Here is a 27,855-nt window from a genome sequence, read left to right as displayed (position 1 = left end):
TTCCTCAGAACTGAGGAAGTTCTGAGGAAGGGTCACCGGACCCGAAACGTTAACTCTGTTTTCTCCTCCACAGATGCTGCCAGACCTGCTGAGCTTTTCCAGCAACTTTGTTTTTGTTCCTGATTTACAGCATCCGCAGTTCTTTTGGTTTTTATGCAGTATAGTAAACATTGTGCGCTTCTGAGTGAGTTGATAAGGAGAATCAAAATACAATATCTCACATTTCTCACTTGTTTTCCTCCCTAACTCCACATACCCTCTCCCTAACTCTTCAAAATCACGCACACTCCTCTGCACACCTGCAGTAATGCATTTGCGCATGACAACACACATAAAGTTTATGTTTAGTGACAGTGCTTGGAACATGTGTTCTCCAATGAACATACACGTGTGGTTGCCCACAGTTGTCAGTGTCAACAAACGCAGCCTTTTCTAGCACTTTTCAGTTCTGAAGAGGAGTCATAACGCACTAAAACACTAACTCTGTTTCTTTCTTCACAGATGCTACCAGATCTGCTGAGTTTCTCCACAGTGTTGTTTCAGATTTCCAGTATCTGCAGGATTTTGCTTTTATTAGTAAACTTTATTGTTCATTCAAAATCATGGAACCATGTGACTTTATATCCTTGCCAGTCCCATGGATCTCTCACTTTTTTGAACACTTCAAGAATCGAAGTTTCTGATCCCTGACCAGATTGCAACATAAATTTGGCAGTCTGGTCCAGGATCATAACAGTCTAATTCAGCACTTAGGATAAATTTGTCAATGAAGTTCATCAAAGGAATGTAATTATGAGGAAAGTACTGGGCAGTTTGGCAATCTGCATGTGGATATTTTCACTTTAAAAATCTTTTCACTGGTAGGAGCAAGACAAATAGTCAACTTTGCTGAGGAAAATGTAGATTATATTTGATCACGAAAGTGAACTAATGAAGCATTGTCATTCTGTTTATTGTCTTTACAGTTTGTCATTGGTTTGTTGTCTAAAGAACAATACAAACAGCAAGCAATTCTTTAATTTGCTCTGGAAATGAGTGCATTGCATCCAAGGCCAGCATTTATTGGCCATCCCTGATTTTCTTTGAGCACATAGCAGTGAACTGCTGCCTTAAAGTGCTGCAATCCTTGGGATCTAGGTGCACGCTCAGTGCTGTTATGGAGGGAGTTCCAAGATTTTGACCCAGCAACAACGACATAATAGCAACATAGTTCCAAGCCAGAAGGATGTGGGTCTTGAAAATGAAGTAGCGGTCAGTTCCTATGCATCTACTGCCTCTATTCTTCTAATGAGTAAAGGTCATGGGTTTGGAAGATACTAAAGAAAGAGCTTTGCTCCAGTATATCTCTTAAGTGCACAATGTCCAATTGGTGGAAAGAGTCAATGTTTAAGATGGTGAATGCTGTTTCAACTAGGATTTGTTAAGCTACTCGAGCACTGGAGCTGCATTCATCTAGGCAATTGGAGACTATTCTATCACACTCCTGTCCTGTCCCTTGTAGATGGAGAGTCAGGAATTGAGTTATTTGTTGCATAATTCCCGGTCGCTGACTTCTCTTACAGCCACAGAATTCATATGACTAGTCCAATTTTTTATTTCTGGACAATGGTAACTCCTGGGATGTTGATGGAGGGGAATTCAGTGACAGTAATATCAATAAATGTAAATGTGAAGTGGTCAGATTCTGCCACCTAACAGCCAAGCCTCAGTGTTGTCCTAGTCTTACTGCCTGTGGGCACAGACTACTTTAGTATCTGAGGACAAAGAACAAAGAAAATTACAGCACAGGAACAGGCCCTTCAGCCCTCCAAGCCTGCGCCAATCCAGATCCTCTATCTAAACCTGTCGCCTGTTCTCTAAGGATCTGTATCCCTCTGCTCCCTGTCCATTCATGTATCTGTCTAGATACATCTTAAATGATACTATCGTGCCCGCCTGTACCACCTCCGCTGGCAACGTGGTCCAGGCACCCACCACCTTCTGCATAAAGAACTTTCCACTCATATCTCCCTTAAACTTTTCCCCTCTCACCTTGAAATCGTGACCCCTAGTAATTGAGTCCCCCACTCGGGGGGGGAAAAAGCTTCTTGCTATCCACCCTGTCTATACCTCTCATGATTTTGTAGACCTCAATCAGGTCCCCCCTCAACCTCCGTCTTTCTAATGTAAATAATCCTAATCTACTCAACCTCTCTTCATAGCTAGCGCCCTCCATACCAGACAACATCCTGGTGAACCTCCTCTGAGGAGCTGTGAATGGTACTGCCTATTGAGTAAACACCTCCATTTCTGGCCTTGTATTGGAGGGAAAACCGTTGATGAATTAGCTGAGAATGCTTTTCCTGGGACACTACCCTGAGGAACACTGCAAAGATGTCCTGGGACTGAGATAGTTAACTTCCAACAGCCATGTCCATCATCCTTTGTGCTAGGTTTGACCCCAGCCAGTGGAGAAATTTCCCTGTTTCCTAGTGACTTAAAATTTGCCAAGGCTGCTGGTGGCACCGATAATCAAATGCTGCCTTAATGCCAAGGCCATTATTTCTCATTACATTAGTATTTATTTAACTTGATCTCAAAATGATATCTGCATTAAGTACAATAAAGTACCACTGACATTTTAGTACTATCTGTGCTCTTCATTTTTTTAAAGTACATAAAGTGGGAGAGATATCTAATTTTCTAGCCACATAAAGTGGCCTTTTTCTGTGCTGTACACTCTATTTCTAGCCACCTTGCTGAGTATTATTCATTTTTTAAAGATGCAGAAAAAGAAAATGATGAGAAAGATAGAAGATCACGATCCTATTCCCGATCTCGAAAGAAAAGATCTCGTTCCAGTTCAAAACAAAGGTGAGGCATTAAACAAAGTATATTTACCTTAGCTGTTAATAGTCTAAGGATTTATAGTCTCATCAAGTATTTTATCATCTGGATCCATGGAGCAGTTTGTTAAAAATGTAAATCCCCTGTTAAAACTGGTAATTTCTAAATATAGTAACATCAAAAATGAAGACCATATTTAATTTCCTTTCCACAAAATTCCTTATTGTCAATTCTTTTTATTACTGTCATGTCTTGTTTCCGTTTCTCAGAAGTCCACGGTTTTACAGCATATACTTGTGATGTAGTACAGGACTGTGCCGTTCTAATTCTCGATCTATTTGTTTACCTAATGAAAACCTAATAAAAATATATATTGAAATGTCTGTTTAAATGGAAATGTAGACATTGTCCCAATTAAAATTTGATTTGGGGCTTGGTATAATAAAGTAAGTACAATATTATAGTTGCACATTGTTCACAAAAAAATGCTACCGGTTTGAAAAAAGTACAACGTTTGTTGACCAAACATATTCAATGATAAGTACTAAGGTATAGTACTTTGGAGATGGAGAAGCAAAAATGCAACTGTAAGATCTTGCAAAAGAATGACGTTTAATAGAACTTTCATAAATGTTTGACATAGGTATGGATGTTATTTTCTGGAGGCATCTGTAAATATGTAATATGGTTTACCACACATGTTTATTGGCATGTCACAAGAAGCAATACATTGGGTTCAGCTTTCTCATGACCAGCATTCAGGGATTGAAAAGTACTGATCAGCTTTGAGCACTGACAGATTGACCACTGATGCTGTAGTTTTCCGGTGAGTTAACATTATGGGATCTGAAATTGCAAAAAAAAGGAACAGCAAATATTTATCGAATGACCCAGTTTTCAAAGGGCTGAAGCTTAAATCAGTAGAGTTCAATTTAATGAGACCTTGCACTGTTCGGGAATTGAAATTAAATAGTCAGACAGCATTTATCTTAAATGCTTACTTGAATATTTTGATGTATTCTCCTCAAAGGCAGAGGAATAAGCATACTACACGTGAGTCTGTATTAAATAATCATCTTGTATTAGACCTTTAATATATTTTTAAAAATTCTATTATTTGCATAGAACATGTTTCATGTTTGGGGTTTTGAATGAGAAGGTGAGCATTGGACCAGTTCTAAAGCAAATGGCACGGGGCTTGGTGTGGAAAAAGAATCTATCCAGTTCCTGGTTGTCATTTAGCCATCTTATGATTGCTTCCTCCTACAGTCATCCTGATTGGCACTGAAGTCTTTCTCCCAACTCGAGCATGCAGATTGATTTATCCAAATAGATTCAGTCCTGGAAAGGTGATTCCTGTAATTAGTTTCAACACTCCTGACTATATCTGTTTGATTTTTAGTTCTATCTCAGGTTTATTTTAATACTTGTGACATTAAGTAATTATTCTTTCCTGGTCCCTTTACAAAACTTGAGTATTATGTTTAATGAATACTGCCTAATATTTCTCACTGACTTTTCTGTAATGAACCCTGAATGAAGATTTGCATTAATACAAAAATAAAAAAGTTAAAAATCTGTTTTGTACAGCATACCTCTAATTGGTAAATAATAAATTAGCCTGCCATTTTGTGGTATTTTCTTTCCCCTAACTGCAGCTGGAAGTAACTTGCTGAAACATGATACTCAGTGAGTACGATGGCGTTATGCAGGCTACCTCCATGAACTCAGAATGGCTGATCTGATGATACATGTGAGAGAAATTACAGGTTTTTGCTCCTCTTTCTTTTCAAGATCTTGAAGTAGCCACAGTAAGAGTGACATAACTGCATTGTTTTAAATTTACTTCCAAATTCCTTCGTTAGTAATTTTACTGTATAAGCTTTTAAAGCGGGCTTAAAACAAAAGATTTGAGAGAAAATGAAGAAGAGTGGTATAAGAAAACTAAATAAATAACTGAAATACATTTGTAAGTCTTAGTGTTTTTGTTAGAAGACTATCAGTTACAAGCCATTGAATATGGAATTTTTCCCAGAAAATTATGGCTAATGATTGAATGTTATGACAATAAGAATGAATGAAGATAAGATTTAAATATGTAATTTGAAGATTGGCTGGCTTGGTTTGATTGGGGAAATGAAGAATTAGATGGAGGTTGTGGAGTTTGCCTGTGTTTTTTTTTAAGTGATAAGGAGGTTACTTATAAGAAATGTATTTTCATTAAATGGATTAATAAGGTGGAGTCCAAGGCGAAATGAATTGTGCATCTTTTGTAGAAGGATATGGTTGATGGTGAAAATGGTCTCCTCATGCCTGTCTGTCTTTTTCTGTTACCCCACTCTCTCTTCTGCTCTACATTTCCTTAGCAGAAGCACCAATGACCTCTTCTGTCTATTGAGTATGCCCTCTGAATAACTGGGATAAATTCCATTTTCAGTGGCTTACTAATAAATATTTTTATTACCATGTTATTAGATATGATTTACAAAAAATGCTAATAGCACTATCGTTTTGTTTGCTTGTTACTAAAAATGTAGATATTGGTGAAACAATTAGATCTCTGATTTGTTTGATTTTGAAAATCCTGTTTGACAGAATTAGAGATTTTAGCAACAACACAGTGAGGAAAGTCCAGAGGTACATATGAAATAATTCTTTTGCACTAACAACCACCCTGTTTTAGCATTTAGATGCCTCTTTAATTTAATAACTTTGCTACCCTTCCCTGCAGTTGAACAACCTCCATAAAATCTTTGTCTATATATTTGATTCTGTTCTAAACTTTCCCTTCATCCATGAAATGCTGGGTTGTAGTCCTGTTGTATAAAAAAATTTCAGTTCACTTTTCTCAATCCTAGTAATTATTTTCTTCATTATTTGCTCTTCAGCTGTGGATGACAGTTATACGGCAGCAATTACTGTCTTTAGGACATTGAAAATATGAATGGGTAGTATGGGATTGGGGTCACATTGGCCATACCAAGTAGCAATGACAAATGCAAGTCTCTGAAAGAAGTTATTCAACAAATTGCATGTTCGTTTTAGTTTTACAATTTGCTAGGATTTGAATTCACAATTTATGTATTCCTAGTCTCGTCCTTTAACACTGTTAGGTTTACTCTGAAACATCATTTTTTGGCAACTGAAGATCTCTGTCTTTCAAAACATTTGACTGAGATATCTGCTTGTCATTGAGATAAGCCCTATAGCTTTCCTTGTATTTCCTCTGGGGCCTGCATAGTTCTCTGATTAATGAAAACCAAAATTATGTTCAGTACTCTTGGCTTGACCTGGAACACTGAGTACTTTTTGTGTCACGATAGCTTGAACATGACTTCTGAGCAGTTTGTATTCAACTGATTTAGCAGTATACCCAACCACATTTGTTTCTTGTCCACCTTTTATTTGAAGGATATGGGCTCATTCAGTCCGTAACATACAAAATTTCAATTAACTTACCTTGTATAACAGAGCTTGCTACCATACATTGATTGGTGGTACTTATAATACCTCAACTACATGGGACAGATTTGTAGTTAGTTTGAACTTCAAGGAATTTTGACTGTTAGAACATTGTAAAAAAAGTTATTTCATTCACTTGTATTGATTTCTTCCATCGAATTTGTGGGTTTAACTACACGCTAAAGGCTGATTCTTCCCACTGATCCTTTTCAAAAGTGAAAGTATTTTTGCATATAAAAACTATAGCATCTTGAAAGATATTTTGTGGCCTATTAAAATTATAATGCTACATGAAAGCATACATGATATTCATTAACACTTATTGATAAATACTAACTTGGAAGTTATCTCATTAATTAGGATGCACTAACCACTTTAACGATTTTATTTAATGAACTTAAGTGCCTGACCTAGTTTCTGTTCAAAATGGATGCATTATATTGATGATCCTGATAAAAAGGTAGGTGATGGGCTTGTTTTCCCATTACGCCTTAATTCTTGATTTCAACCATATTGCAATTATAACCAGACACTGCATGTCTCTTTTTGTTTTCCTTTTCTCCTATGGTTGATAATGTGAGGAAATTTTATAAGGATTCATAGTTGTGCTTCTGTGTGATATATTGCTGAAATATTTAGTGGCAGAAACGTGGCTGGAGTCCAATCATTGAAGGAGCATGCAAGGAGTGAATGCTAAATTGTACTAACTTCATTAATTAGAAAACTTTTGCTTGCACCAAATTTGATCATTCTGAATATGTCCTTTTTCAGAGGAAATTCTTGTAAGGTTATTTTTAAAAGGTATACTAGAAATCAGCATTGTTGAATGTATGTCTATTCTGTCCTGGAAAGCTTCCTACAGCGGTTCTGAAGGTTTTCATTAAATATAGTAAAAGATATTCAATTCCTTGAACATCAACACAGTTCTTAGATTCACATCTGAGACCGTACCTACATTAATGCATTGACTCAGTAAGGTAAAGCCACTTTCAGATTTCAGTGTAAACCGTAAGTGCATTTCTCCTGTATGTTACTGATTCCCATGTTTAATTTGGTGGAAACCTACTGCTTGGGTATTGAATCAGTTAGATATTGTATTAACTTTGCAGCATGCAAAAACCACTGAAACATGCAGCAATAATAAACAAAATGCCTTTGTATTGTGCTAAATTTGCAACATGCCAAAAATATTTAATTAGTATTAGCCAAAATGTTCTTAAATTAGCTTGTAAAAACATTGAAATAATTTACTCCAGCAGTGCTGTTGTAACACATGCTTTTAAACAAGCAGCTCACTTATCAATATTTGAGTCTAGATTTTGTGGCTGTTCATGATTTTCACAACTTCCAGCTCTTTCTTTGGGATTGTTTGCATTTCTGTTGTGTAGTGCACATCCAACAATCCTTTTATCGGCAAGAGCTTTGGAATTAGGAAGGCTGACCTGCACGATTGCCAGAAAAATTCTCAATCGTCTCAAATGGGAACAGTTTCTTCTTATCTACCCTATCCAACTCCTCACGAGATTTGACAAAAATACTTTTAACTTTACATCCCAACTGAAGTCCCTGAAAACTCTGGAATGATTCCTGTGAGTGAACCTTTACTGAAATTTCACTGAAGCTTTCATGTGCTTTCTAAATTGTGCCCGGAACAGGACGCAGTACTGTGGTTAATTTGAGCCATTGTTTGATATAGTTTCATCAAAACTGCCTTGCATTTGTACTCTGTCCTTTTTATAAATCTGTGATTTAAGCTTTATTAGCTGCCTTTATACCTTGATATATGTGCAGGTGTATGCGCAGGTCACTTTGGTCCAATATGTCATTTTTGAGCTGTAACATCTTCCATATTGTTTATTCTTTCTTCCAATCATAATACATAATTTCACATTTCTTTGCATTAAATTTCATCTGCATTTGCCCATCCATTCCATCAGCTAAACATCCTCTTGAAGTCAGTTACTGTCTTCACAGTTCATAATGCTTCCTTATTTTGGTGTGTAATTTGCAACTTTTGAGATTGTGCCCTAATTAGCCAAGTCTAAGTCATTAATAGAAATTAAGAGAAGCAATGGTCCCAGTGCCAGTACTTTTGAGCAATTCAATCTCCTTTGAAGTTCAAAAAAGCAATTGTTTACTACTATTTTGTTTCCTGTTAGCCAAGTTTGTATCCATTCTCTCACTGGCCCGAATTCCATCAGCTGTAATTTTGATAATGTGGCACTTCATCAAATGCCTTTTGGAAGTCCATTTTCCAGTCACCTCCCCTTGCCCTTCCATGGCATTGCCATCTCTGAATTCCTCACTGTCTCTATCCTTTGGGTTATCATTGATCAGAAACTGAACTTGGGCTAGCCATCTAAATATTGTGGTTACAACAGCAGATCAGAGGCTGGAAATAATGTGACAAGTAATTCATCTGTCTCCTTGAAACCTGTTGTCCCACTGCAAGGTACATGTCAGAACTGTGGAATCTTCTCCATGAGCACAGCTTCAAGAGCACATAAGAAATTTGACAATTCAAGATAAAGCAGCCTACATGAAAGACGCCGCATCCACCATCTTCAACATTCACTCCCTCCACCACTGAAGCATAGTGGCAATCTACTATCCATAAGATGAACTGCTGCAATTCACCACGGCTTTTTTGATAGCACATTCCATACCTGTGTCCATCACAGCCTAGAAGATCAAGGGCAGCCAATACATGGGTGCACCACCACTTGCAAGGTTCTTCCCAAGCCGAATACCACCCTGACTTGCACTATATTGCCATTGCTTCAGTGTAGCTGCATCAAAATCCTGAAACTGTCTTCCTAACAGCACAGAGTGCTATAGGTGTACTTCCACTGAATTTCAGTGGTTCAAAAGGATGCTCGCCACAACCTTCCCAAGGGATGTTTCTACCAATGGCATTGCCTAAGTTAACTTTAAAATAGCCTTCACTCAATAGCATCACATTCCCCTGGTACCACCACTATTTTAAGGAAGATTGAAAGATCACGGCCAGTGCTTCAGCAATTTCCATACTTGCTTCTCTCCATGTCTTTTAATATATCTCATCTGAGCATGGTGATTGATGGCATTTGGGAGTCTGGATTGTGGACAATATTTCTTCTTCCAATCTGAAAGCATTGTTTGCTCTATTACTGATTTAAATATTAACCAGTAGTCAGCATCACCAACTTCATGTCATCCATTGGATACTGACACCCAGTAACTAGACCTGGATGTACAGTGCCACTCATATTGCTTTCTGTGGTAGCTGGCAAAGGAGAAGTATTGTTTGTATATTAGTTTACATGGTGATGACTAGAGTACTGTAAACTATTAGGCAGTTTTGTCACAAGTGGATATTTTAAAGTTGGGATTTTAAGCACTTTGAAAGAAATGTTTAGCCTTGTTTTACATCAAAATTAATGAGGCCAGGTACTAATTTATAAAATACTGCATGCATTTTTTTTTCCAAACTGTTGCATTTGTGTTTTGACAACAAAAGTATTCCCACCTTTATTCTTCAGATGCTCCAGGAGTAGGTCGCAACACCGATCTCCTTCAAGACACAAAGATAGGCATGATTCTAAGAGTCCTCTTACAAAGCGTTCACGGTCAAAAGACAGGCATCAATCAAAAAGTTGTTCCCCATCAAGGTAAATTTCTGTTATAGTTTAAAATTTAAGGAGCCAAATGTCAACCTGCCCTTTGCAGTCTCATTTTTTTATATACTTCTCGATTTGGTGCCAACACAGCACCTAACAAATGAAAATATCCATAGACTGCCAGCAAGAGCATCTCAGTAAGCAAAAGATGCTGAAACTTTGCTTCTGTCTCTCAACTAAATACCACTGTCACTGAATTTGTGATGTAATTTTTCAGTCAGTTCTACTTGACTTTTCCTGAAGAATGTGAACTTGTGTCAAATGTGTGCTGATGAATTTTAAAGATCTTTACGTACTCATGTTTGTCACTAGCAGTTCATAACTAAACTACTGCCAAAACAAAATTGCTGCACCTATCAGAGCTGCAATGTTGATGCTATCCATCTTTCAAAATGCTGGTATTTCACTTTTCTTCACTCAAAATGGTTTTGCTGCCTGAGTACTTTTGTTGCAGAATGCTGTTTGTTCTTTATATTTAATGATGGTGGCCATTTTCAGTACTGTGTCACTTTTCCACTACGTTATGGCTTGTTTGGAGGATGTTGAGGGGATGTTGTCCCATTAACAACTGGTTTTGCTATTTGCCAGTCTTATGAATAATTTCCATCTGTGCCCTTATCACAGGATAGGCAGCCTTCTGTCCCTTAATTTAATTGCTCCACATTACCTGGAAAGAAGCAAGAAGGCTCACGGTTAATCTATGATAAATGTATATTCCATTTGTTTCTTCCAACAATGGAACAGTCCCTTGATTAGTTCCATGTAAAGCATGTTGCTTAACTGCGGCATTGTTTTCTGCTGCCATTCCACGAATGACACAGAGACACAGTACCACAACCTCCTTTACAGGGAATGGAACATTCAATATAAAGAATATCAATGTACAAATTAGTTTTTGCACAAGTTAATAATTAGAAACTTAACAAAATACACGAACAGTTATACAAATAAAATCCTTTACCTATTACCTACATAAAATTATGTGGCGCAAATGTCACTTGCCACTTTTCAGCCCAAGCCTGGATATTGTCCAAGTGTCGCTGCATTTGGACATGGATTGCTTCAGTACATGAGGAGTGGCGAATGATGCTAAACATTGTGCAATCAACAGAAAACATTCCCACTTCTGGCCTTATGGTGGAGGGAGACTAGTAATGAAATAGCTGAAGATGGTTTGGCCTAGATACTACTAACCTGAGGAACAAACAGGCTTGTGTAACATAGTGGTATGTCCCTACTTGTGAGCCAGGAGGTCTGAGTTCAAGTACTTTCTCCAGAGATGTGTAAAAACATCTCTCAACAGGTTGCTCAGAAAATATCTACCCTGAGGAGCTCTGATGTCCTGGAGGTACAATGGCTAATTTCCAACAACCACAACCATCTTCCTGTGTGCTATGTATGATTCCAACTAGCAGACAGTTTTCATCTGATTCCCATTGACTCCAGTCTTGCTAGCGCTCCTCATTGCCACACTCAGTCAAATGCTGCCTCAGTGGCAAGGGCAGTAACTTTCACCTCTGGAATTCGGCTCTTTTGTCCATATTAGTCACAGCACCACTACTGTTGCTCAGATTAGAATGGTCCAGAGATTTTCATCTGGTCTGATTATTTATTGACTGGATAAATTCACTGAACCATTGTAGGAACTTTTGGCTCCCAAAAAGATACAAAAATCACAATTAAAGAATGCTTTGCAGGCAGCTTTAAAAGAAACTGTGGCCCTTTGAATAAAACAGTCAGCAACGTCTTGAATGATTACAAAGTTACATTTTTTTGATAGCAAATTGAGAAGATAATGGAGTTTGGACATTACAAGCCTAGATTTTCATCTTTGAGCTATGTAGCTGGGTTTGGGAAATTGCCAGCTTCACTCACCTGCCTCAGAAGAAGGTGATCCTGGCAACTGATTTTCATTGAGGGTGCAGGCTATAGTCAGACCAGCCACCCAATAATGAGTTCTGAGGAAGAGTCACTGGACCCGAAACGTTAACTCTGTTTTCTCCTTCACAGATGCTGCCAGACCTGCTGAGCTTTTCCAGCAACTTTGTTTTTGCACCTAGTAATGAGGTTCAAAGTAATCAGAGACTGATGGGTATTGAGACAGGCAATAAAAATGTCAGGTCCTCTGACATCACAGCCCCACACAACACCCGTGCCCCATCCATGCCAGGATGTGACTGTTCCCCATTGCCATGTAATATAAATGCCAAACTGTGCCTCTCTTTCCAGCCCCATGGCCCATAGACGAATTTATTGCACTCCTATGTCCATTTCCCCACTGTACACTGTATAGAAGCAATGAACTCTATGGTGACAGTGTACTTATAAAAGAAGCTTTAAAATCTAATCATTTAACTATTGGTTTCATTTAATGCAAGCAAATAAAAATATCAGTCATTCTTACCCTTTAAAGTATCAGTAGCAAGAACTGAAATAACTTGAAATCTCTTAACCCTGTATCAAAACTATTATACAACTAACAGAAGAGATTGGAGAACCAGAATTGTCAATTGAACAATGTTTTCCTGGGGGATCAAGTGTTTCAACAGTCTAATAAATTTCTATGCTCTTAGCTAAGCTTCAAAGTGCATTCTACTTCTAACAACTGATTCCCTGTGACACCAAAATTTTGTCTATCCCAACCTTAAATGTATTCAGCAGTGGGCTTTCTACAACCCACTGGGTTGACCAATTCCATAAGTCCATAATCCTTTAAGTGAAATAAGTTTTTTTTTTCTTATTTCAGTCTCAAATGATCAGATCCTTACCCAAAGGCTGTGCACCCACCTTTTAGATTCCCTGGGAATATGGGAAACAATCTCTCTTAGGCGCCTCCAGAATTGTGCAACTCTCAATGAGATTTTCTCATCTTCATCTGAATTCCAGAGAATAGAGACCTGATTTACTCTACCTGTTATCATAGGGCAATACCCTCATCCCAAGAAGCAATTTGGTGAACTTGTGCTGTACCACCTCCAAGTATATTCTCTTTCTGTCTACTGATCTACTCTTGCTTCTAATTTATTTTTCATGCAGTTTTGTGAATGTAAAGACCAAAACTACATACAGCACTTCAGATGTGGTCTCACCAAAGCCCCGTACAAATTTGCATTCCCATTTCCCGATTTAATCCCTTGCAATAAAAGCTAACATGCCGGTTGCTGCCTTAATTGCTTGTTGCACCTGCATGCTGATTTTCTGCATTCCTTGAATTAACATGACTAAGTTGCTTTGAACATCCACACTTCCAAGTTTCACACTTAAAAATACTCTTCATATTTTGTTTTTTAAATTTAACCCATTTTTCTAATCAACCTGTTCAACGACAGTATTACACATCTCTGCAGCAGGTGGGACTTGAACTCGGGCCTCCTGGTTCAGGGGTAGAGACACTGCCACTGCACCACCAGACACTTCCCTACCTTATACGTTATCTGCCAATTTGTTTCCCACTAACGTAAACTGTTCATATCTCTTTGAGGCTTGTCTATATCCTCTCTACAGCCTACCTTTCCACCTAGCTTTGTATCCCTGGCAAACAGAAAATGACTTGGACTAATTTAGGAAAATGTTTCTGTGATGCCCTAAAGCACTCAAGCATTCTCCAGGAGCCAACTAATTTATTAATCTCCTTTAGTCTCTCATTAGTTCACAAATGACCTGTTAGAACTTGAATTGCCGTCTTTGTCAGGAAATTGTCTACCTCCCTTTTTAAAGACTGTAGGTAATGCATACTCACCACGATGGCAATTTGTTCCAGAAGTTGCAGATTTTCCAGTGAAAACAAGCGCATCCTATTGTCTAACCTAACTCTGCATATCTGTTTTCTAACTATGCATCTGAGGTCTTTCAATTCTATTCATTTTAAATAAACTGTCCACTTTCCAGAAATCTACTCACTACTTCATTTTAAAAATCTTAATCAAGCATCCAACATGTCTACATTTCTGTAATTAAATTATCCCTAATAGAACTCAATTGACCTAACTTGCTTATCATCCCATAGAAATCTACAGATTCTCCATCTCAGTACACCATGGTGATTCCAAACTTTTACTGCCACAGATGCTTGCTGCTTTAGTCCTGCAGTTGTATTTTGCTAATTTGTACCTAAACCCCTTTGTGTTCCAATTTTAAAAGGCATGTCAAATTATTCTTCAGGTTAATCTTCTCAATTCCCTCGCTTTTACTGCTTTACAAGCTCATCTCTAACTTGCTTTCTTTCTCAACTGAAGAGTTTAATTTTTTCTACCCACAAAGTTACAACATCAAATTGCTGCTTTCTATGCATTTCTTCTAGGATTCAAGGACTAATTTGCTTTTGTCCCTCCGTAACTAGAATAGAATGTGTACAATACTAGTTGGAAGTAAAGCATTATAGAACTTTTTCATAGCCTAGACTTACCAGCCTATTACTATGATAGGTGAATAGAAATTCACCTAATTTCTAAATTAGAAAGGCTTTGTGATTTTCTTAGGTATTTTGTAGCTCTCAAAATGAAATTAAGCTTCCTTGTTTATATCACTGCATTGTAGAAGTAATTAGTTGTGTGAAATGCTTTGAGATGTTTAAACAGCCTAATGAAGGACTCTATAAGTGCACATATTATAAGGCAAAAGCGGCCACAGTAATTTGACACCTGCAAAAAGCAAGATAGATTAATACGAAATGTTATCGTATCTTTGTAAATCTTGTGAGACGGGGAGGTTAAATATTTCAGCAAAAATTAACATGATTTAAAAATGAAATTCTGACCCGCAGTAAAGTACTTTAGAATGTGTATCTTTATAGTAAATGTACATATTAAATGGGTCTTGCTCAAAATGTTTGTTTGTTCCTGAGTGTTACAAATTCCTTGTTCAATATTAGAGAAAAGACAACAGAAAGTGACAGCAAAGGGAAAGAAGAAAGCAAAGATGGAGATGGGGATTCTGAGAAGAAGAAAGAAAAGAAGTCTAGCACTCCACCAGGAAGAAATAGCTCATCTAGGAAATCTCGGAGTTCAAGCAGGTAGGCTCCCAGATAAACTAAGGCATCTACTTGAGCTCAGAATGTATTCATTTATATTTAGGGTTGTCTTCAATTTGATGACCTAATGATTTTTTACAAAACAAAAGAACTGAATTTCCATGGAAAAGATTTGTGAACACTTCAACCAAAGTGATCACAGGTAATTTTTCACACACAAGGTAGCTTGCCACTGCTTGAAATCTACTTTGAGATGTTGAATAGGATAATGATGAGGTGTTTAAAGGATGACCGTTTTAAAAATAGAAAAGTCAACTGTTCAAGCTAGGACGCATCTGAGTTTGCAAAGTAAAGGTAGAAATTGCACAGGCTCTTGCCATAATCATCTATTTCTTTGTAGATAATAAGGTGATGCAAGAAGGAATGCATTTGTAAAAAGAGGGGGTAAGGAAGACTTCTTTAGGTAATATAATCAGTACAAATTTAATTGACACTTGGAAAATTATGTATTAATAGATAGAAGTAACCTTGGATTTATTAGGGGCAAATTGTTTTCAACTACTAACTTGATTTTATTTTGGGAAATAACAAATAGGATTGTTGATGATCATGTGATTGTGTATATGAATTTTCATTTGATAAAGCACCACATAATAGAATTGAATTGGGATTAAAGTAGCAACTGCTGCATCAATGCACAATCTGGCAAGGGACAGACAGCAATGAGCAGTGATGAATGCTTGCCTTCCAACTGAAAGAAGGTATGGTGCAGTTTCCTTCAGTGTTTTAAATTAAGATTGCTGCTCTTTTGGAGATTACAAATATCTGCATTTGCGTACCAGGAAATAATTTTAAAGTTTGTACTTGACCCAAACTTATACTAAATGTTGAGGACCAGAGTAACTGTTCAGGGGAACTTGAGTTAACAAAATGGGCAGGCGCATTACAAATGAAATTTAATGCAGACAATTACAAAGTGATATGTTTTGTTCGGAAGAATAAGGATTGCAATACTAGCTAAATAGAACATTTTAAAAGGGGTGTAGGGATAGAAATGGACTGTAACACTTCAAGAAGGTGGCTCGCTACAAGCCAAATGAACAATGAGCAGCAAATATTGGCAATTCTAGCAATCATCACATGAAACAATTTTGAAAAAAAAGGAGAGACTTTGCAATGACTGTGTCTAAATATGTGAAGGTGGCAGGACATGAAGCTCAACATTATCCAGGACATAACCAATTTAATTAGCACTCTTACCTATTGCCTTAAATAAACACTCACTCTGCCATCAGCACAAAGTGGTGGAAGTCTGTATTGTTTGTAAGATGCACTGCAGCAATTCACCAAACCTCTTTGACAGCACCTTTCAAACTTGCAGTGTCTACCACCAAGAAGAACAAGAGCATGAGGCACATAGAAACACTGCCACCTGCAAGTTCTCTAACAGGTTACTTACCATCTTGATTCTGAAGAAGTCATAATGAACTCAAAACATCACCTTTGTTATTCTGTGAAATAAAACAAGAACCAATTCTAGCCACAAAAACAAAGTTGCTGGAAAAGCTCAGCAGGTCTGGCAGCATCTGTGAAGGAAAAAAGAGTTAACATATCGGGTCTGGTGACCCTTCCCCAGAACTGTTTTTTCCTTCACAGATACTGCCAGACCTGCTGAGCTTTTCCAGCAACTTTGTTTATGTTCCTGATTTACAGCATCCAGTTCTTTTGGTTTTTATTTAACCAATTCTAGCCACTCCACTCCCCAAGAACTCATATACCAATTGAAATTAATTGTTTTTGTTCTCAGGATTATTCATTGATCAGATACACGTGCCACTGTTTGGATTTCAAATCTAAACTTGGACTTGGGAGTATTATTGCACAAGTTCACACATCACTCGTGGGGAAGTGTTTTTTTTAAACCAATATTCAACTAGATTACCAGTAGTACTGCAGTGCACTTGAAAAGAAGGTCCACCTATGGGACAGCATAAACTGACATAACTATTTGTAGACCACAGAAATGCTGCTATGGCAATTGTGGAAAGTCTGTGTTTCGAATATTCTAGCTTTGTTTGAGAAAACTGAAGTGAAAAAGACAGAAGGCAGTTGATGGTTTAAAAGTTTGATCAGTTCTGAAATTTGAAACATTGGCCAAAGTGTGCAGTGTGTGTACTTGTTCAGCTGATTACTGGCATTCTGTTAAATTTTTGCTGGATCTCAATGAGCTAGAAGTATAGTCTACATTACCTAAGTACCTGGCCTACTTCCATCTCTTTAACGTCACCAGTTTTTGCCTCTGTTCATTCCGTTCTGAATACATCATCCACACAGTTGTCACCTCCAGACTATATTATTGTAGAACTCTGCATTGGCCAATTAGTGCTGCTTTTAATATTTTACTGCACCTGGGTGATTGATTAGTTATTCTGTTTTTGGTAGTGTTGCGTAAGGAAGAAATCCCTTGTTTTCTTTGGATGGTGCTGTCAAATATTTAACTGGTAGATGCCTAACTTAAAGGATCACACCTTTAAAAGTGTGGCACTTCTTCAGTAATGCACTGGAATTTCAGCTAACTATATGCAGTCAAGTCTTCCACAGCTTTCTGGCCCAGGTGATGCTGCCATTAGGACTGTTTATTGTCCCTCGTTGTTATGAATGTGTTGCAAAATTATACAAATTATGTTTACAGAGAAAAATATCGCAAAAAAAGCAGGAGTTTATCAAGAAAAAGATCCAAATCTCCGAGGAGGCGGTCCCGGTCGCTGAGGAGGCGGTCCCGGTCGCTGAGGAGGCGGTCCCGGTCGCTGAGGAGGCGGTCCCGTACACCGAGGAGGCGGTCCCGTACGCCGAGGAGGCGGTCACGGTCGCCGAGGAGACGGTCACGGTCGCCGAGGAGACGGTCACGGTCACCGAGGAGAAGGTCCAGGTCGCCGAGGAGAAGGTCCAGATCACCAAGAAGGAGATCAAGATCACCACGAAGGCGACCCAGGACGCCAAAAAGAAAGTTGTCCAAATCTCCATCTCCAAAAAGGTGACTTTACACATATTCTAATATGTAAAATGAGCAAAATAGTTTGTTTTTAACATAATATAACTAATATAAATGAGGAACAACTTCTTGGAAACGTAGAAGATTCTCAGGGGGACTTAACAGGTTAGATGTGAAAATGTTGGCAGAGTCTAGGACCAAAGGACATAAATTGCAGAATAAGATGTCACCCTTATAAGTCAGCGATGAGGAGGAATTTCTTTTCTTGGAGGGTACTGAATTTGCTTAATTCTTTACCACAGAGGGCTGTAGATTCTGGGTCGTTAAGTTTATTCGGGGCTGAGATAAACATTTTTAATCAGTAAGGGAAACAAGGGTTATGGGGAAAAGGGCAGGACAGTGAAGTTGAGGATTGTCAAATCAGACATGATCTCATTACATTATGGAACAGACCCAATGGGCTGAATGTTTTGCTTCTGCTGCTACATGTTATGGCCTTATAGTACATGTTTCTTTAATAATGATTAGCATAAAGCTGCACACTTAAGCTTCGAACTGTCATAATCCTGTTCTATGAACTTCTTCCTATTGTTCTTCATCTGGCCTGTACTTTTATGTGTCCTCAATACACTGATCATGCCTATTCATTCGTCTGCTTTAATTGTTCTCCAATTGTTGCTTTGCCTTTTGTCTTCTTCCCACTTCAATCAAATTCTTTGGGATACCTGGCTTGCAGTTTGTAATATATTGCCAGACTGTTGTTTGTGCTTTGTTTGATGAGGATGCGTTGCAGCTTTAGTCTGGTTCAGTTCACCTGCAGACTCTCATTTACAATACATGATACTGACTCCTACCCAACTGCCAATGGTAATAACATGGTAGCTGGTTGGAGCAGGAACCTTAAAAAAAAGTTAACACTAACTGAGCTCAGCCTCTTCAGGCCCTCGATCTTCTGTAGTTCTAGCTTTTGCTGGCAGCTTTAGAATTTGACCTTGCAGCTACTAAAACCTGGAAATTAAGTCAGCAAACTACAAATGGTCCCAAGCCACCATTTTGTTCCTGCCATTTAAGTTGGACTGTTGACTGTAAAATGTAGCTCTCATTAGACTTTAGACCAACATGTAAAATGTTTGTCATTTATTATTCTGTCCTCTTGTAGCGTAGGGTGACTGTCTGACTTTGTTGTGTTATTTTTTTAAATGGAGTATTTGTACAATGGAGATAACATTCTGTTTCATAATGCTGCTACAAAGATTTTGTCATACAGTGTGGTACGATCGCTTCTAAGCCTGATGATCTTAAGAGCATGAATGACTTTTCCTGCCACCATTTTTGAAGTAGCATGTGGTGATCTTACTGCTCTTTTGTTCTCCTTGTGTTCTGAAACATATTCTGCTCATCGTTTCCTGTCAGCGTAGTTGAGGTTGCAAGCGCGCTATTATTGTGCAAACTAAAACCTATTAAATCATTCCTCACTACAAAATTATATTGTTATTGTAAGTGTTAGGCACGTATTTTTTTCATATACATCATTTTAGAATCACTGTCGAACATGGATTACTGTGATATATGGAATATGTTGGGTTTGAGCAGACACAATTGGGGAGCCGCTTAACTCAGTTCGCCAAGTTGTTGGTTTGTGATGCACTATGATGCTTGGGCTCACTTCCTGTACCAGCTGAAGTCAGCGTAACCTCAATCTTCCCCCCCTTGCCTTAGGTGTGGTGACTCTGTGATTAAACCCCCTCCCAATTGGGGCAGCACAATGGCTCAGTGGTTAGCACTGCTGCCTCACAACACCAGGAACCCAGGTTTAATTCTAGCCTTGGGCAACTGTGTGGAGTTTGCACATTCTCCCTGTATCTGCATTGGTTTCCTCCAGGTGCTCCAGTTTCCTCCCAAAGATGTGCAGGTTGGGTGAAATGGCCATGCTAAATCACCCAAAGTGTCCAGGCTATGCAGCCTAGGTGGATTAACCATGGGAAATACAAGGTTACAGGGGTGGGTTGAGGGGTGGGTCTGGGTGGTGTGCTTTTTGGAGGATCGGTGCAGACTTGATGGGCTGCTTCCACACTATAGGGTTCTATGATTCATCTCTGTCTAGGGTGACATCTGCATTTGGTCCTCTGGGACTATGGCAACTTAAACTTCAGAGTTTACCAGTTGATATTTTTCTCCCTAGAGACGACTAAATTTAGCATGAATTTTATATACAAAGAAGGTTGCAAGGGGAATTGGCGAGTACCGTTAAATTTAGCTCCTCAATTTGATTTAGCGGAACTGCCTTAAGATGTTAGCAGATAATACACTTAGCCCTCTTGAGGTAATATATTCATGTGGATTTCCAATTGGCTAACAAGACAAATTAGGAATAAATGGGTAACGTTTTGTAGGCTATAACTAGTGTATTCCACAATGATCAATGGTTGTGATTAAGTTATTTACAAATGCTTTTTTATGATCCCCATTTAGGTGAGGACTTTAATAAATTCTTTCCCCAGTGACCACCTCAAAGAATCATGTGATGAAATTTCATGTTTCAAGACATTTACTGTAACCAAATAAGTAAAATCAACATCATGGAAGCATTTTTAGTGGGCACCTATTACAGTATATTATAAAATAGGTCTACGCCACTGTCCCAACCCCACCTAGTGAAAAATGAAATCCCTGTGTTTCTCCATTATTCTGCACTCTCCATCGATGTAGTCTTAAATTTGAATTTCTCCTTGTGGCAAGATTTTTGATTGGTGATTCTACCCACTAACATTTCACATTCCTTCTTTCTTCTTGCGTGAATTCCACCTTCAGCTGTTTGTTTGGTGGTTAATCCATACCATATGATGCGCCTACCTCCACCGGTCTTATTGACGGTGAAAATCTACAAGTCCCCAGCATCAGAATCAGCTGCTTCCTCATTTTCTGTCAATGTGTTAACTTACTTAAGGTCAGGTGAAAACTTGTGACTTAGGATCTTGTCACATGGGTCTGCTGTCATATTGAATTCAATGCATCTTCACACCATTCAATCCTGTAACCACCAAACAAATAAAAATTTCAGCAAGTTCTGTTTACCTCAAACAAAACAGTTTAGAAACAGTCTTAATGGTGATAGCACTATATCAGTAATATAAATGAGGGGACCAAATATAGCATATTGAAGTTTGGTAGCAAGGAGAATTTGCTTGGTAAAATAAGCTGTTAGGAGGATTCAAAATATATTGCAGAGAGTTACAGACAAGTGAGTGAACATGAGAACTAGAGCAGGTGTAGGCAATTCAACCCTTGAACGTAGAACAGAACAGCACTGGAACAGGCCCTTTGGCTCATCATGTCTGTGCCGGCCATGATGCCTCTCTAAACAAATCCTATCTGTCTACACATGTTCTGTATTCCCCTTGTCCCTGCCTGTTCATCTGTCCATATAAGTTTCTCTTAAATGTTGCTATCATTTCTGCTTTTACCCCACCTCCCCTGGCAGTACATTCTCAGCACATACCACCTTCTGTGTAAAAACAAAACTTTGCTCTCACACATCCATTAAACTTCTCCACTCTCTCACCTTAAACCTACGCCCCCTTGTATTTGACATTTCCACCCTGGGAAAAAGACTCTGACTATCCACCCTATCCATGCCTGTCGTAATTTTATATTTGTCTAATGGGTCACTCCTCAGCCTCTGACATTCTAGCAAGAATGATCCATGTTTGTCCATCCACTCCTTATAGCTAATACTTCTCAATGCTGGCAAACCTGTTGCACCTTCAAGGCCTCCACATCCTTTCTATAGTGTGGTAATCAGAACTGCACACAATACTTCAAATGTGTCCAAACTAAAGTTTTATACGGCTGCATCAGGAATTACCAACTTGTATAATTAGTGCCAAACCAATGAACGCAAGTATGACATACATCTTTTCACTTATGCTGCCACTTTCAGGGAGCTATGAACTTGCATCACGTATCCCTCTGTATATCAGTGAGTCTAAGGGTCATGCCGTTTGCTGTATGCTTTCCTCTTGCATTTGACCTCCCAAAATGCATCACCTCATACTTCAGTCATTTCTCTACCCAACTTTTCAACTGATCTATAGCCTGTTGTATCCTTTGACAAGCTTCTTCACTATCCGCAACCCTACAAAATTTCATGTCATCTGCATATCAGATGACTTATATTTTCATCCAAATCATAATATGTTCAGAGGTCCCAGCACTGATCCTTGTGGAACACCACTAGTGTCCCACCACTGACCTCCAGTCAGAAAAACACTCTTCCACAACTACCCTCTGTCTTGTATAGCCAAGCAATTTTGGATCCAACATGCAAATTCACTGTGAATCCCATGTGATGTAATCTCCTGGACCAGCCTATCATGAGGAGCTTTACTAAAGGATTTGACAAGGTCGATGTAGACCATATCCACTGCCCTACCCTCATCAATCATCTTCAATTCCTCAAAATGCAGTGAGATTTCTAAGAGAAGACTTCCTGCTGATAAAGCCATGCTGACTATCCCTAATAACACCATTCTTTTCCAAATGCAAGTAAGTGCTATCACTAAGAATCTTCTCCAATAATTTTCCTACCACTGATGTAAGGTCACTGGCCCATAATGGATTATCCCCATTGCCCTTAAACTAAGGAACAACATTAGCTATTTTGGGACCTCGCCTGCGCCTAAAGAGAATGTGAAGATCTTTGTTAAGGTCCCAGCAATCTCCTCCCTTGCCTCTTTTAGTATCCTGGTATAAATCTCATTAGGCCCTCAGGACTTGACCTGCCTTAACGTTTTTGAAGACACCCAATAGCACCACCTGCTTAATATTGACATGCCCTGGAGTATCAACATACCTCACCCTAATCTTACCATAATCCACGTTCTTCTCCTTAGTGAATACTAATGTGAAACAGTCAAATTCCCTCCTTTAACCTTGAGTGGACTTTGCCTTTCCTAGCTACCTAATGTACATAAAAAAAATTGCCTCAGGATTCTCCTTAATCCTACTTTCCAAGAATATTTTATGGCTGCTTTCTACCCTCCTAATTCCTTGTTTAAGTTCTTCTCTGCACCCTTTATATTCAAAGACCTTGTCTGACTTCAGTTTGCTAAACCTTATATATGCTTCATTTTTCTTTTTGACTAAACTTTCAATATCTCTTGTCATCTCAGGTTCCTGAATCTTGCCATCCTTATCTTTTGACTCCCACATGTCAGAGCCCAATCCAGGCCCTACTTCTCAGGCTTTATCAGGTTCATTCCTGCTGCTGCCATTCACCCCAGGTTCCTCCACTCTGCTTCAGCTGCTGCTGCTCCAGCTGAGCTCGAGCCAGGCTCCTTAAGCCTACACCACCATTTAATACACTCATGGCTGATCTCATGTCGACCTCAACTCTGCTTTCCAGCCTGCTCTCAATAGCCCCTTAACTAATTAGAACTAATCAAAAATCAGTCAGTCTCCTCCTTAAAACTTACTCAATGTCCCAGCATACTCTAGGGAAGTGAATTCCACAGATTTGCAACCCTTTGAGAGAAGTAATTTCTCCTCTGTTCTGTTTCAAATCTGTTACCTCATATCCTAAAGCTGTGATCTTTTGTTTTAGATTGCGCCACATGAAACATCCTTTCTATATTTTTATCAATCCCCTTTTGCATTCATATACCTCAATTAGATCTTCTGTCATTCTTCTAAATTCCAGAGTATCGAACTAAACTGCTCTATCTTCATAAGATAAACCTCTCTGAGGTGGAAGGACAAATAGAAAAGCAGATCTTCTTTTAGTGGGAAACTGGGAAATGTTGATATTCAACAAAATCTCAATTGTACAAATTGCATAAAATTAACATGTAGGCACAGTAAGCAGTTAGGAAGACAATACGATTTATTGACAGAATTGGGATGTCGGAAACATGGCTGAGGGAGGGACAGGACGGGCAACTGAATGTTCCAGAGTACAGAGGCTATAGGAAAGAGAAGGGGAGATAGCTGTAAGAATAATAGGGTTGTTATAGTAGGGGATTTTGAGTTTCCAAACATAAACTGGGACTGCCATAGTGTTAATGGCTTGAATGTGAGGAATTTGTTAAGCGTATTTAAGAAAGTTTCTCAATCAATATGTAGATGGCCCTACTAGTGAAGGGGCAAAAGGTAGGGCAAGTGAATGAGGTGTTAGTGGGAGAGCACTTTGGGACCAGTGGCCATAATTCTGTCAGTTTTAAAATAGTAATGGAAAAGGATAGGCCTGGTTCACAAGTTAAAGTTCTAAATTAGGGCAAGGCCAGTTTTGATGGTATTAGACAGGAAAGTTGATTGGAGTTGTTTCGTAGGTAAAGACACATCTGGCAAGTGGAGGACTTTCTAAAATGAGATGACGAGGGTTCAGGGACTGCGTGTTCCTGTTAGTGTGAAGGGCAAAGCTGTAGCAACACTAGATGACAAGAGGTATTGACATTCCGGTCAAGAAAAAGGAGGCATGTATCAGATATAGACACCTGGGATCAAGTGAATCTCTTGAGGAATATAGGTGTGTAGGAGTACATTTAAGAGGGAAATCAGGAGGGCTAAAAGGAGACATGAATAAGCTTTGGCAGATAAGGTTAAGGAGAATCCAAAGGGATTCTACAGGTCTGTTAAGGCAAAAGAGTAACTATGGAGATATTAGGTTCCATTAAAAATGAATAAGGCTGTCTATGTGTAGAACCACAGGAGATGGGTTAGATCCTAAACAAATATTTCACGTCAGTTTTTACTGTGGAGAAAGGCATGGAAGCTAGGGAAATAACTAGCGATGTCTTGAAAAGAGTCCACGTTACAGAAGAGGAGGTGCTGGATGCCTTAAAACGCATAAAGATGGATAAATCACCAAGATTTGATCAAATGTATACTAGGACATTATGGAAAGTTAGGGAAGAAATTGCAGGGCCCCTCACGTTTATATATTAGTATTAGATATTAGTATCATCGACAGCCACAGATGACGTGCTGGAAGACTGGAGGGTGACTAATGTTATGCTGTTATTTAAGAAGGGCTGCAAGGAAAAGCCAGGGAACTACAGACTGGTGAGCCTGATGTCAGTAGTGGGTACATTGTTGAAGAGGATTCTGAGAGACAGGATCTGCATGCATTTGCAAAGGCAAGGACTGATTAGGGATCCTCAGCATGCCCTTGTGTGTGGGAAATTGTGTCTCAAATTTGATTGAGTATTTGAAGAGGTGAGCAAGAAAATAGATGAAGGCAAAACTGTAGGCGTTGTCTACATGGACTTTTGCAAGACCTTCGACAAGGTTCCACATGGCAGACTGGTTAGTAAGGTTAGATCACATGGGATTCCGGGAGAGCTAGCCAGTTGCATTCAGAATTGGCTTGACGGTAGAAGACCACCCTCTGTGTGAATAAGTTGCCCCTTGGATCCCTTTTAAATCTTTGCCCTGTCATCTTAAACGTGTGCTATGAACTTCCCCACCTAGGGAAAAGACCTTGGTTCTTCACCTTATCTATGCCCCTCGTGATTTTGTAAAAACCACTACAAGGTCATCCCTCAGCCTCTTATGCTCCATGCTGTATGACTGATTCTAGGAATGAAGTCTTACTGCACTTCGGGCAATGAGGTCAGGTCTTAGAGTATAAGTTTGGTTTCATAGTGTGCAGTATATACTTACCTTGGCCACAGTGCAACAGAGGCTGAATAGACTATTTCCTGGAAAAGGGGGATTGTTTTACAAAGAGTAATTGGATAAAATATGCAGATATTCCCTAAAATTTGCAAGAATGAGAAGCAATCTCATTGAGCGTATAGAATTCCTTCAGAACCATGTTGCAAAACCACTTAATTTGAAAAAAAGTAGCAGAGTTCTCCTCGATACACGAGTCAATATTTATCCTTCAGTTAACATCAGTAAAACAGATTTATCACATTTTGTTTTGTGGGAGGTTGTTATGTACAAACTGGTGTTTCATACTTTGCAACAGTGACACCTCTCAGATGTGCTACATTGATTTTACATTGCTTCAGGATGATTTTCTTCCTTTCTCTCTTTCATTTTCTTGCTCTTATCTAGTCTTTTTATCCCTTTCTTCCTTGGCCCTCTTCATCGTGCAAGTTCCAGTTACCCAGCTCAGTTGATTATTAATACAGTTGTTGTAAATTATATACTAACAGTCCACTTTTTTTTACACTGTGTTTGAGTAAAGGTTGTGATTAAAATTGTTTGTTTCTTTTTTTTTTTATCAGAAATAAGAAAGAGAAAAGAAAAGACAAAGACAGAGGGCACAGCAAAGATAGAGTTGAGAACAGAGAAAATTCAAGTGGCCAGAGCCAGGATAAGAATAAGCGAGATCATTCTACCTCCAAGAAGAAGAAAGATAAGGAGAAAGATGGCAAAATCAAGCCGGACAAAACTGATATCAAGGTGGTATTTTGTAAAGGAATTGCAGAATTTAAAGCTGTACCATAAATTACATCTTATTTTCAGTGCAGCTGAAAAACAATTCAAGCAACACATTGTAGGTGTACATCAAAAACCTATTCACTAATGAGAAACCGGTTTCCTAAACTCAGCAAGTAAAGATAAATGGAACAAGTCCAAAGAAAAGTGGAATCCCTTTATTTGATTTTGTATACAGGAGGTTATAAATCTAGTTTGTTGCTTTTAAAATACTCTGAAAATACAATGCTGCCCAAATTGGAATCACTGATCTGTGAGATGGAGTCAGATTTCTGTTCCTAACCGGAACAGCTGGGACTTGAGACGCAATAGTAAGAAAACAGATGGTTGTAGATTGATTGACATTAGTATTCTATTACGTCAACTCACGAAGGACAGATTTGCAAAATAGTGATGCAGGAACACCCAGTTGTCAGCATTGTGGAGTTACTTTTCTTCACCAATGGGAAAGGCAGTCATGATGTAGCTATGAGATAACAAGATGTAGAGCTGGATGAACACAGCAGGCCAAGCAGCATCAGAGGAGCAGGAAAGCTGACGTTTCGGGCCTAGACCCTTCTTCAGAAATGGGGGAGGGGAAGGGGATTCTGAAATAAATAGGGAAAGAGGGCGAGGCCGATAGAAGATGGATAAAGGAGAAGATAGGTGGAGAGGAGACAGACAGGTCAAAGAGGCGGGGGTGGAGCCAGTAAAGGTGAGTGTAGGTGGGGAGTTAGGGAGGGGATAGGTCAGTCCAGGGAGGACGGACAGGTCAAGGAGGTGGGGATGAGGCTAGTAGGTAGGAGATGGGGGTGGGGCTTGAGGTGGGAGGAAGGACAGGTTAGGGAGGCGGGGACAAGCTGGGCTGGTTTTGGGATGCGGTAGGTGGAGGGGAGATTTTGAAGCTTGTGAAGTCCACATTGATACCATTGGGCTGCAGGGTTCCCAAGCGAAATATGAGGTGCTGTTCCTGCAACCTTCGGGTGATGTAGCTATGTTTTGATCAGCTAACTTTGACATAAAGTGGTATCCTGCATTAATTCTTTTAAATGTTGTGCTCACTCCTATTTGTTGGAGATTCCAGAGGCCGTTATAAATGCCAGTTTCTGAGCTAGCCTTAGAAATCTCAAAATGGGGTGGGGTGCTCATAGAAACCTATAAAATTCTAACAGGACTATGCAGAAAGGCTGGTCTGAATGACTGAGGAAATCAGGACTGGGAGTAACAGTTTAACGATATGGGGTAGACCATTTAGATGAAAAATTTCTTATCCCAGAGTGTGGTATGCCTCTGAATTTCTCTGCCACAGAAATTATTTGAGGCCAAAACATTGACTGTTTTCTAGAAAGAGTTACATATAGTTCTTAGGGCTGAAGGAATCTGGGGAGAGAGTGGGAACAGCATACTAAGTTGGATGGCCAGCCACGATCGTATTGAATGGCAAAGCAGGATTGAATGGCTGAATGGCCTAATCCTGCTTTCTTTTCCCCTATGTTTGAAGGTTTCCAAAGCAATTTCCTCCC

The 27,855-nt window shown here is 39.0% G+C and overlaps 1 protein-coding gene across 1 annotated transcript in view; it reads left to right on the top strand.

Moving 5' to 3' along the window:
- The window catches only part of srek1 (splicing regulatory glutamine/lysine-rich protein 1), a 68,378-nt gene that overhangs the window by 36,678 nt on the left and 3,845 nt on the right, over positions 1-27,855 (top strand). Inside the window, exons 7-11 of the mRNA XM_048595236.1 lie at positions 2,763-2,853; positions 9,810-9,938; positions 14,818-14,958; positions 17,609-17,950; positions 26,140-26,317. Of these exons, the coding sequence (XP_048451193.1) occupies positions 2,763-2,853; positions 9,810-9,938; positions 14,818-14,958; positions 17,609-17,950; positions 26,140-26,317 (881 nt within the window). The remainder of the gene's footprint in view (positions 1-2,762; positions 2,854-9,809; positions 9,939-14,817; positions 14,959-17,608; positions 17,951-26,139; positions 26,318-27,855) is intronic.

This window comes from Rhincodon typus, chromosome 3, assembly GCF_021869965.1.
Source record: "Rhincodon typus isolate 14 chromosome 3, sRhiTyp1.1, whole genome shotgun sequence".
NCBI classification, from domain to species: domain Eukaryota; kingdom Metazoa; phylum Chordata; class Chondrichthyes; order Orectolobiformes; family Rhincodontidae; genus Rhincodon; species Rhincodon typus.
The sequence above is the reverse complement of the archived record's forward strand: the minus strand, read 5'-3'. Positions and strand labels throughout refer to the sequence as shown.